Raw genomic sequence first — 11,761 nt, 5'->3', positions numbered from 1 at the left:
AAATTATTTCAAGGGCTGGTTGTGTTCCCCAACTTCTTGCTAAGTTAACTGATGGTTATATCGTACGTCTGTCTTCGTTTAAGTCTCGAAGGAGAAACAAAGATGAACATGTGATTTAACTATCAGTCAACCCTTTGAAGCATAGTGGTGAGTAAACTTACCACCTATTTATTCTCACATTTTCATGAAATATTTCATATTTGAGGGTTTCTTGTTGGGTTTTCTGCATTTTTTTTAGCTTCTTATATGATATGGGAACATATATGCGAGGTTGAAAAGTGTTTTGCATAAGTTGTCCATTTATTACAAATAAACAAACTGTGAAAAGTACATAATCTTAGAGAAAAAAGTCATTTTCCACGAACTATGAGTGAATTTTTTGCTCAAAATCAAGATTTGGGGGTTTTTTGGGTCGCTGATTACGAATCTGAGGTCCAAATTTTAAAATTAATTTTCCAAGATGACGGATTCCAGATGGCGGATCATAGAATGTACATAAAATTATCTAAAATCATACTCTGGTTAGTTTTTGAACTCGCTGATTACGAATCTGAAGTCCAAATTCTAAAATTTATTTTCTAAGATGGCGGATCATAAAATTTTTATATGATTAGCTGAAATTGTACTTTGGTTAGCTTTCAAGGTCGCTGATTACGAATCCGAGAGGTCCAAAACTCATTGTTCAAAATTGCAGATTCAAGTTGGCGGATCATGAAATTCTAATAAATTTACCTGACTTTGTCTTCCGGTTAGTTAATTTCTCATATTTGTGACCGCCACCTTGAATTTTGAAAATCTGATAACGGATTCGTAATTTGCGACTCCAAAAACCCCACAATACCCATTTGTCACCGAAATTATCGCGATTTTTCACTTTTGTGTCCGCCATCTTGGATCCGCCATCTTGAATTTCGAAAATCTGATAACGGATTCGTCGTCAGCAACCCCAGAAACCCCCATATATAAATTTTTATGTCGGATTTTCTGAAAAATACGTGTTTCAAAGGATTAACTTACCAAGAAGTTGGAACAACCACCAAGAGGAAAAGAGAGCGAAAGGGAGAGAGATGAAGGAAGAGAAAGAGAGCGAGAGACGTAGGAGATTTTTAAGCGCGTTTTACTCGAAGACTTCACCGGAAGTCTGACATCACTTGTCTTGTCGAAGAAAGACGGATTACGAAACGAGTCGGGCTGGATCTTCTACTTGCAAACGATTTCACTCGCACGAAACGTCATATCTAACGTAGAACGCACTCCGCGATGAAACGGACAAACGGATTATTACGCGGAAAATTCGATCAGCGAGCTAATGAGCCTATATATATTCAATCGAGGAGCGAGAATCGATCAACCCATTTATTGATACGACGCCGGTCGATGTTACACGTCGCCGTCGCCGTCGCGACGTACAGTTGGGGGGGGGGGACAGGAACGATAATTTCGATCGATATCGCGTGCGAGACTTCCGCGGAGAACCGCGACTGCATCGTTATCGTTGTTCGAATTTCGCGATAATCTCGCGAAAACTTCGTCCATCTAAAATCACATGGTTCGATAAGATAACACATATGTGTGTTTTGCGTGCAGAGGCAAGCGTACGAATGAGAAGAAAATCAATCGTTTCCCCCTCGGTGTGCTCTCACGGCAATATCTACTCGGCTTACCTTGCGATGATTTTTACATCAAGTTCGACGTGTACATCTCGAAGAGTACGCGTCGTATCAATTTGTAAAAAAGTATCGCGCAGAGAATACGTCAGTCATTCGTATCGCTCCAATCGTGCTCCCGCTCATATTTTATATCTGACTTTCAGATTTTGAGCCAAATTGCTCGCATGCAGATGAGTGTGGACTCGGGCTTGATCGAAATAGTTGAAACGACGCAGAATTGATGCAGTGAGACACGAAGAAGATGTTGAAGAACTTTTTCATGAAAGAATCGGTGCCTGCCGATATGCAATCGTCGACAGTGCAATGCATCGAATAGAAAAACGTATAGAGAAATAAAAAGATATGAGATATTCATCGTGCTGCAATAGGATTTTCCGCTATTGCAATTTAGGACATTATCATAATGTAAATATGTAATAACGTTGCCTGAGATTATTATGCATTTTTACCCACACACACCTTTTTTTCGCCTTGCTTCGCATTTACTTTTTCAAACACGCCGCGTGTGGCAGCACGGACTGGAGAAGTCGCGGTTGCGACACTCGCTCCGATGTTTCGCTTGCTCGTATCGCGAGAGTAACAAAACTTAAATAACTTAGTGAACTTAATTAATTATTGAACTGACTCAAGTAACTTAATTACCTGAGTCAAGTGACTTATAAATATTACATACGTAGAATTTATGCGAAACTTTGATGTGACATATCTTCCCCGTATAATTAGCTAATTTGTTAATGTAAAATTGCTTAAAACTGTAGAGCGACATATTCCCGAAGCCAGGAATTTTTTGTGAACTTTTAGAGTCGCATGCAAAGTCCTGTCCAATTGCTTTTCAGTTTTACAGCAACATCTTCATCTCCGAGCGCTTCCGGTGAAGGGAAAAATTGGAGGGTAGCGTTATCTTACGTAGCTCAACGAGTACTACTGAATGCAATTCTAAAAGTTCACAAAACACACGTTGTTTATTCTCGGTTAAACTTTGTGGTTGGAGTCTCGACTAAAGATCAGCTTTCATTTATAACTCGCTACAGATACTAAGCGAAAACACACCAATCGACCATAGTTTCAATTTCAAAGCGAGTAAGACCCAGGCCATATTTCACGACGTCACTAATCTCTCTCTCTCTCTCTCTCTCTCTCTCTCTCTCTCTCTCTCTCTCTCTCTCTCTCTCTCTCTCTCTCTCTCTCTCTCTCTCTCTCTCTCTCTCTCTCTCTCTCTCTCTCTCTGAGCGTTTAGAGTCCAAATCGGTCAGAAACGTTATTAACAGTGACTCCAGCACAACGTTCAGTCGAAAAAAATCTATCGTCTAAGAAATAATCAAGGTACAGAAAACATCATACGATGACCGAGTTTATAAGTAAACAATAAACAAGATGATGTCACTCATTCCGACGTGGCGACCCATGAGAAGAACGGACTCGCCATCGACTTCTATATATATATATATAAGTTAAACTGAGAACTTCCATTGGTTTTCATGTATAAAAGTGACCCTTTGCAAAACATAAAATCGTGCGTACATGCGCATTGCAAGATCCCGTTAGTACTCTATACATTGAAGGAACATCGAATGTGTCATTGAACGTGACATTGCAGGAGGAAATATCAACATTCTTCTGAAGTAAAAATGCATGTAGGGTGCAGTTAAATTCCCTTGTAATAGCTACTTTTAAGAGACGCGTTAAAGAGACCAGTTATCGGTCTAGTGTATAATATTGAAGTCTGTGCGCGGAATCCACTTTGAGTCCCGCTCTCTCCCTCGTCCCTTATCGACTGGGTGAACCGCCGCGAGTGCTCTCTCGCGCCGTGAACTACGGCAGGCGACATGGCAGTAGTGGCGTCGCGGATCGATCGGGCCAGCCGGCGCTCTCCTGGTACGGCATCGTCTTCGTCGCTTTTTTCGTCCGGTATCTCCCGGCCGAACCGGGGAAAGGCTGAAATTTCCCGACAGCTCGGCTTCGCCTGCGAACGCATGCACGCGTGCACGCATGCACGGCTGCATTCGTCAGCCAGGCGGTGGCCGAGACCGGCGAGGACAGTGCGAGGATCTCGCGGGTGCGAGGGCGCGAGAGGGGTGCATCTGAGGGTAGCAGGGTGCTGGTGCATACGCGAGGCAGAACCGCGCAACCCTCGTTAATGAGGGACGCGTCGGTCGCCGACTTCTCCGGCCGCTGCTGCCGCCGTCGTCGTCGTCGTCGTCGTCGTCGTCGTCGTCGCTGGTGTTTCCTCTTCGTCGCCGGGTTTTCGGTTTTCTTCTCTTTTGCAGAGGGACGCGTCGCGTCGGGGCGATTATTGTTCCCTCTCGCCGTTGCTTTTCTCCGGCGAATCGAGTTTGGTGTGAATTCGTTCACGAAGCCAGTTAGTTTCTTAGCTCATGCCACTTTTCGTTCGGCGACGATAACTCACGAATTAATAACGCGCGATATGGATGTTTACCTATCAATCTTTAACAACGTTCTCGAGGTCGACTGTGACTCATAAGGATACAGAGTGAACTTGTCGACTTACTGCGTATATTGCTACGTTTAATTTATTAGAATTTAATTTTATGTTTATTACACGTTCTAAGTTATAATAAATTCATACAGAACAACATATCGTGCGAGATTATTTACCGCGAAGGAAAATACATAATTCATAACGATGATGTATATTGCTATTTGCATTGGAAGGATATAAATTGCTCAGCTGGTTCTTGCGAAAACATGGTTGATCTCGTGACAAGTTGCGATCATTTCCCAGCTGGCGGTAACCGCCTTAAAGGAATAAAGGTGTCTTGGTCGTTGCTCTAATTGATAATTTGCGCATATTGCGTCCTTGCGATTTTTCCTGCGACTTTCACATTCTTTAAGATGAATCTTTTCTTTTACGTCGATGCAAAATATGAGGCTCTCGTCAGGCCACCGTGATGACTTTCCGGATTATAAGGATTAATGGCGCTGCAAAGTGACGTTTAGCACTAAACCGAAAATCTTGACCATAACTAATTCATCGGGTATATTTGTTTTGTTATGTAATTTACAAGCACAAATACAGACGCTTTTTCACCGGCGTGTAACTTATGCGGACGATGGCATTTCTATGAGGACGTAGCGAGCTGAGAGATCTTTCGCGCGACGAAATTATTGATAATCGTTGAAGTTATTGAGAGATTCAGCAAAATTTGTTTGTCTGCTCTGAAAAACTGAGCGTTTTTCTCGCGAGTCGAATCCTGCCTTGCGTGTCGTCACGGACCGCGCATAGTTCGCCCGAGAGTTGATTTAAAGTGAGTAAGTGAGTAAAGAGTTGATTGAAAAGAAGAGTAGGAAGAGGAGAAGGAGGAGGAGGAGGAGGAGAAGACGAAAGAAGAGCGATCGCGACCGGAAAGTATCGCCTTGACGAAATTCTGCGAACGATCTCTCGTCTAGTTCAATATTGGCCGTTGCACTAGCAATTTATGCGCAACTAATGTTTGACGGAGCGACGTGAAACCTCGTTATCACTTAGTCGCGCAACATTGCGCGCTTTGTCGAGGCGACGACCGCTTTTTCGGCGCGGCGCAGATATATGCACGACACAAACAGACACGAAGTCCGTTTGTGTTGTGCATAATGCAGTGTATTGTCTCTTCGGGAACGTCAGCCGGCCGTGTGTTTCTTTACGTCTCGTTTGCTCTGTGACGGATTATTACGTCACTGTCAATTCGTGTCGCACGTGTTCGCCTTCGGTTCGCATTCGGCATTAATTCAGTTTCTGCATTAATCGGTTTCTCATGCATTTAATTTTCTCATTAGAATTTAATTTCATATTTATTACGCAACCATTACGTAACCATTACGCTGCATTACAAGCGCGTACAAAAAAATATAATTAAATATTGCGCGAGATTTGTATATTACATAACGCGAAGGAAAATATAATTCATACCGATGAAATTATATCGATAAATCTCTGTAGGTTACTACGAGTTATTATGAAAAAACGCGAGTGTTCGTCGAATATATATATATCTCATTGCGGCACGTTTACGTTTCATTTTATGCTTGGTACTGTATTTAGTAATTTAATATATCTTACGGCCGGTTAACACACACATACACACACGTAGTTGATGTAGACAAAATTGAAAAGCCGAGCGCAACTTAACTCGTTAAATATAATACATTAATCACGACGAGGTGTGTCGTGTAATTAACATATCAGTTGTGAAGTGAGCTCCCAGGCTTCCTGAAAACGGAACTTAAATAAAATATTAATTCTTTATTAATCTTTTTAACGAGGAGCATTTTGAGCATTTACAACTAAGGTATCATTTAGAGCATTCATCTCTCTTTCCGCGAAAGAGCTCTTGTATGACATAATGCTCCAAAATATGACAAGGAGCACTTGGATGATACGTCTGACAGCAACTTATGAGCTGATTATAACTTGGACTGGAGCATTGAAAATATGACACGGAGCATTCGCAAACAGAAAAAAAGCAATGGAATTAGCATGTATCGCATTTAATGACGACTCGTGTGACTTAGGCTTTTGCCCCGGATGGTATTTCTTGTCCGCTAAATGCCGGGGAGATATCTCACTGTAGCACATTGCGAAACGCAATACAAAATAACATGTCAATTTTATAACGTAGGAAATCTACTAAAAGTCTCAGAAAAAAATAATTTATTCATCCCGCGTTATCCGTTGGCAAGCTGGCAACAACGGAAAATATCAGTTTTATTGTTTCTCGCAATTTCCCTCCGTGTATCATATATTATTTTCACACGGTATCTAAAATTAAAACAACAAACACACAGATATAGGAACAAATGTCCTTGCGTCAAGTTCTATTTTTGGTTTATCAATAAACGTTGCTCAATGAATGGGTGTTGCCCGCTTAAAATACAAGGTGAACTATTTGAAATTAAAAATTGACATGTTACTCTTTATCGCGTACACAAGTCGAAATGTAAATGGAAGCCGAACAATAACGTCACTTATCAATCGCTGTGTCGCGATACAAGAAATATTCATTCGACTGGCAAACCGGCTCGTTTGTGTGGTAATGCGATGGTTATGTATGAGAGAGAGAGAGAGAGAGAGAGAGAGAGAGAGAGAGAGAGAGAGAGAGAGAGAGAGAGAGAGAGCGAGAGCGAGCTATTGGTGTTGACAATTGAGGTGATACGCAATGTCCGTACGATTTAGAATTGCGCGGTGCGTGCAAACGGCGCAACGGTCAGAGCTAAGCGGCAAAAAGCCGTGGATTGCGATATAGAATCTGAAATCAGAGTTCGATTGATTCCTTTCCGTTCGCAATCAGCTAAATACTGATCTTCTATCCGAGATCCTCGATTTCCAATCCACGAGGGAGTCCTCTGATCATTCGCTCGACTTGTATGTTTTTCTTTTTAAGAAAAAACGGCCGTTGAAAAAAATGACCTTGCGTGATTAGAGTGATTAGTGATTAAAGTCCGCGACTGGAGATTTGCAGAAAATTCATCTCATTGCGCGGGAAATTGACGTCATCCGCGAGCGTGTGGTAAGAAATTTATGCTCGCCTCGCGAGTGACGCGTTTCTCTCCACGGTGCTTTCTTCCTCTTCGCCGTGAACAAGAGGAGACCGCAAAACGCGACTTTCGTTGCCCCGCGATCCAAATTGCAGCGTCGCGGCCGGCACAACGTTCGTTAACCGTCGCCCCGTAACGTGGCATTAACTATTTCGTGGATCTGCGCGGTAAATTGTGCGGTATCGTGCGATTTTTGTTCTCGTCGAATTGCGAAACGACGTTGGATACGGGGAATCGAGCCTCGAAAATCGGCGCAGGGCGACGCGCAGGGGAGATCCGTTCGGAAGAAACGCGTCTCTCCTTTTTCGCGCATTGAACAACATTCCGGCTTTTCGTCGTGCCGTTTCGACGCGCTGAAGAATTCAGCCATTAACGGAGGAAAAAACTGTGGGGAGGTTAATGGGAACATTCGTTTGATATTCTCTGAATATTTCTCTTCATGTTTGCCACAGCCGACCGAATCGGCTGAGACTCGATAAGAGGGAGGGAAATTATCGAAGAGTTATACTCCGCGTTAAATGTAGCCTGCTCGACGCATCACGCCATCATAGGTTGTTATCATAGAAACGGGATAAATTCATTTCAGCAGCAGTTCCGTTCGCACGTAATACAGAAAAGTTGAGTAACAATCGGGAGTGCCGGAGGGAATTGAGCAATTTGTCGTTGTACCGCCGGGTATTGTCCCATTCGTGTGATCGACAACCTTTATTATTCTCTTCTTGGAGGAACTTGAAGACTTTTCGTACCTTTGTCGTGCGGCAATGATACGTTTTCGCGCATTCCAGCGCTCCTTTTTTCTCAAGCGATCTTCTCAACTCCGATTAGTCGTTTTCGATGAATCCAGGTCTCCAGGTATCGAATATCCTGACGACGTTATCTTGATTAAATATCCGGCTCTTTTGGGACGTGTACCTTAACGTGCGGCCTGCAAACTTGTTCGTCACCACTGCTGCTCCCCCTGGAGTTTCTCCCTCCTCTTCTCAAATATTTTTTTCATATGTCAAAAATTTCCGCTGTGACGTCGCGCGTTCTTTCTGACCATGCGAATGTCGTCGGACACTCACGACGAGGTCGAGAAACGAGGCTGAGAACCACCGAGAGTCGTGCGAAAGGAAGTTTTGCTCGATAAAAAATGAACCTCGCGATAATGAGAAGAAACGTACTTGTATGAATTTTTATAAATAATTTCACTAGCGTAGCGTGCATTTCAGCGATATTACCGCGGTAATTACCACGGTTCGATACGTTAAACAATGTGGAACACACGAAGGAGGACGTAAACGAAAAACAATCTTTTTTTCTGAAAGTAGCGTCCCGCTGCTTTATCGTCCCGCGTCACTTTACCGCCTAGCGCCCGTCACAGTTGTGAGCTTAACGGCCGGCCTGAATATCTGCGACTTCCTGGACCGAGACCAAGTACATCTCGGCAAGTGCAATTAACAATTTTACAAAGCCATCGAAAAAGCATCGCTGCGACGCTCTTCGTGCCGACACACGATAATGGCCCAGAAGTTTACGGACGTAAAGTAACGAGGCGCTCTCGCAGCAAAGCAGCGAGTCACTTTCCACTCGGAGAAGGCGAAGTCCTCGTCCTCGCTCGTCGAGCAGCAAATTTCGTCTCGTGCCTCGTCGTGCTCGAAGTCTCGATTCGCGCAGAGCTCTCGTTATTTGCGCAACGACGATGCGAATTAGAATCGAGGAAGAGACACGAAAGAGCGTAACGCAACGCGTGCGATTTGCGTACGATTGCATGCGGCGGCGTCGCCGATGTCGCTTTGGCAATCGTCGAAATCGGGAGCATGAGAATCGAAGGACGGACGGACGGACGGACAAAAGTAATGTGCAAAACGGCCGGAGAGCGAACGAGGGCGGACGGTTTCGAAAATCGGAATCGCACGACAGCGGTTTACTCTCGGTTTTTGCGACGACTCAGATTCCGCCCCCCTTGTGAGAGTACTCGCCGCTTCTTTCCAGGACGACCGGTGGGACGAGCACACGACGGGGGCTTTCGTTGAAGGCGCTTTTACACCGGGGCGGCCGCCAAGCTGATAAGTGGGACATACTTTCCTGCATCTCGGTATTTGGTAGTGAACTCGCAGTCAGGACGGATCATCCGCGCGGATCACCAGGAGCGTCGTCCTCCGCGAAAACCGCTCTGCGCTCCCGTTCTCGTCACCGTTCGGCAGCAGCAAGTGCCTTCTTCGCACTCTACCACTCTATCCCCCGGAGGCAAATCACCCGGCCGGAGTTCTCGTCGCCCGCGCGTTTCCTCGCGCGTTTCCAACGCACCGACCGTAAGTCGCTCATCTCCTAGTGACGCCGATTTTCCTCAAGTCGCTCACGAATCTCGCTCGCGTGGATTGCACTCTAGATCTGACGTGAGATCTTTTCGCCGTAGTGTTTCTGTGAACAATTCAATCGCTGCGTTAGCCCGAGTCCTCTTCACGCGCTCTTGGTCGCTTCAAAGCATTCAAGGGCCAGCTTCATCAGCTGCTTCGACTTAACTTAATCGATTGACTCGCTCAGTCAACCGCGATCGGCCAATCTCGCTGGATTCCGCTTGACGAGAAATGCAATTGGTCGATTTCAGTGGCTGCTAATTTGTCGATTAAGTTAATTAAGAACAGTGAAACTGGCACTGAATTATTTAAACGCGCTAGATTCTAATACATGTGTGTGTGTGTACGAGAACTTTTATCAAACATTATATAATATAATATAAATCTGATAAACTTATTGAATTATGCTCATACTTTTTGTATGCATTTTTTACGAGACTATATTTCTTTTTTTATATTTCTGTTCTCGTACTGCGATTGTTACGTTGCTGTGCAATCTAGAGGGTTGCCCTGTCAAGTGAATCTGTTTTCGTTGTTATTACTTCGTGTATTTTAAACGTATCAAATGACGTGACGTAAAATGGCTAGGAAGCACGCTCATGCGTGTAAAAGTGACGCTGAGTAGTTGAGTTAAACATCTAGCCGGATGTTTGCTTTATATTTAGTCAGCGAAATCGTATATGGGCGATAAACGAGCCGAAAATTGGCCGAAAAAGGCAGAATTTCTGGTTCTCAGAACCGAGCTCGATTGAAATACGTCTTCGTTTGTTAATCGCGTTAATTCGGTCGACTTTTTTACTCTATCCTACACTCGCACATTTACCACAAGCAAATCTGAAGTTAAAAAGAAAAACTTACATAAATTCCACATGGAAAAACATTAAATGCGACTAGTCTTATCGCACTTTTACACTACGCGGCGAATATAATTGGCTGCAATTTCAAAGTACGTTTGATGATAAGTTCCAAATGTCTTTGTTATCGACTTCGGGCATGTTGCAGTCTTGTTCGTTTCGTGTGAGTTGTATGTACACCCACGGTAGTCGATTCTGTCGCTTGAAAAACTGAGAAAGTGACTACGTTTCTACTACTCACAATCCATGCACGATTAATAAAATAACTAAAACTTACGCTCGCTTATGGAGGATTGAGGCCTGGTCTACGATAATGGTCAATTATCATAAAAATAATCGGCTATAATTAGCCAGTTCTTACGGCTTACAGCTTACAACATCTATTATAGACCAGGCCTCAATCCTTCATAAGCGAGCGTAAGTTTTAGTTATTTTATCAATCGTGCATGGACTGTGAGTAGTGTAGAAACGTAGTCGTTACTCAGTTTGTGAAAATTTCCAAGGGACAGAATCGATTACCGTGGGTGTACATGTCGGTCATCAGATACAGGTGGAAGATCCTTTATTGAGACACGCAGAGCAGTCAAACGAGTTGTCGACGTGACGTGATCGTCATATTCAAGATTACGCGGTGTGATCTCGCCCGAGATGCTTTCGCCACGAAAAGTGAGAGATTTTCCCAGGTACTTAGAAAATACAGGCTTTCCCGAGGAAAACTCGCGCCCTCGAAGGCACCGCTCACGCAACTTTCAAACGCGGCCGATTTGCGCAAATCGTTCGTTTTTCGAAGCGAAAATATTCGCGGAAGAAAGTCACGCAACGAAATTGAGGATACTGGCTGACGGAAACTGACAATCAGATTCGATGACAATCTGAGATAAGATAGTAGAGATGTACGAACTACTCGAATTCGAATCGAATCGGGTGAGATTCGCATCCGAGCCGTTCGAAGATTGCGAATTGCGGCAATTAGGGATTAGTTAAGAAGAATCGATCAATCGGCGGGAGATTAAATAATTAGGAAGGGATAGTGGAGTTCTAATGTTTTTTTTATTTTATTTTTTTTATAAGTTTAATCACTACAATTTTTAATCACTACAATTTTTAATTATTACAATTTTTTTTATAAGTTTAATTACTACAATCTGTTACCATAGGACATTCAGTAATTTGTGATAGTATATTTTGTCTTACTTGCGATATCCGTTAACACAATTCCTTTTTACTCTTTTACTCTTCCTTTTTACTCTAACTAATTATAAAGTCTTGTGGTGGTAATTCTAATTCTGGTTGATAATTATAATTCAGGCTAATCTTCTCGACGTGGGAGTTTGATTCAATCCGTGCAATCCTGCCACAACACTCG

At 43.4% G+C, this 11,761-nt stretch overlaps 1 protein-coding gene across 3 annotated transcripts in view; it reads left to right on the top strand.

The window, feature by feature from the left end:
- The first annotated feature begins 3,493 nt into the window (after positions 1-3,493).
- LOC105189013 (acyl-CoA Delta(11) desaturase) overlaps positions 3,494-11,761 on the top strand; it is a 33,530-nt gene continuing 25,262 nt past the window's right edge. The window contains exons 1-2 of one of the 3 annotated variants that reach the window (XM_025305469.1): positions 3,494-3,545; positions 9,177-9,496. Coding sequence is in view for 1 of the 3 variants with exons in the window: in XM_011150816.3 (XP_011149118.2) it covers positions 11,044-11,078 (35 nt within the window). In the remaining 2 variants the exon portion in view is untranslated. Of the gene's footprint in view, positions 3,546-6,766; positions 9,497-10,462; positions 11,079-11,761 lie in introns of those variants that run through there. The other 2 variants (XM_011150815.3, XM_011150816.3) reach the window with 2 other exon arrangements.

The sequence above is a fragment of the Harpegnathos saltator genome, unplaced genomic scaffold (assembly GCF_003227715.2).
Source record: "Harpegnathos saltator strain DR-91 unplaced genomic scaffold, Hsal_v8.6 scaffold1, whole genome shotgun sequence".
Classification (NCBI taxonomy): domain Eukaryota; kingdom Metazoa; phylum Arthropoda; class Insecta; order Hymenoptera; family Formicidae; genus Harpegnathos; species Harpegnathos saltator.
Note: the sequence above shows the minus strand (reverse complement) of the source record. Positions and strands in the feature narration are given on the sequence as shown.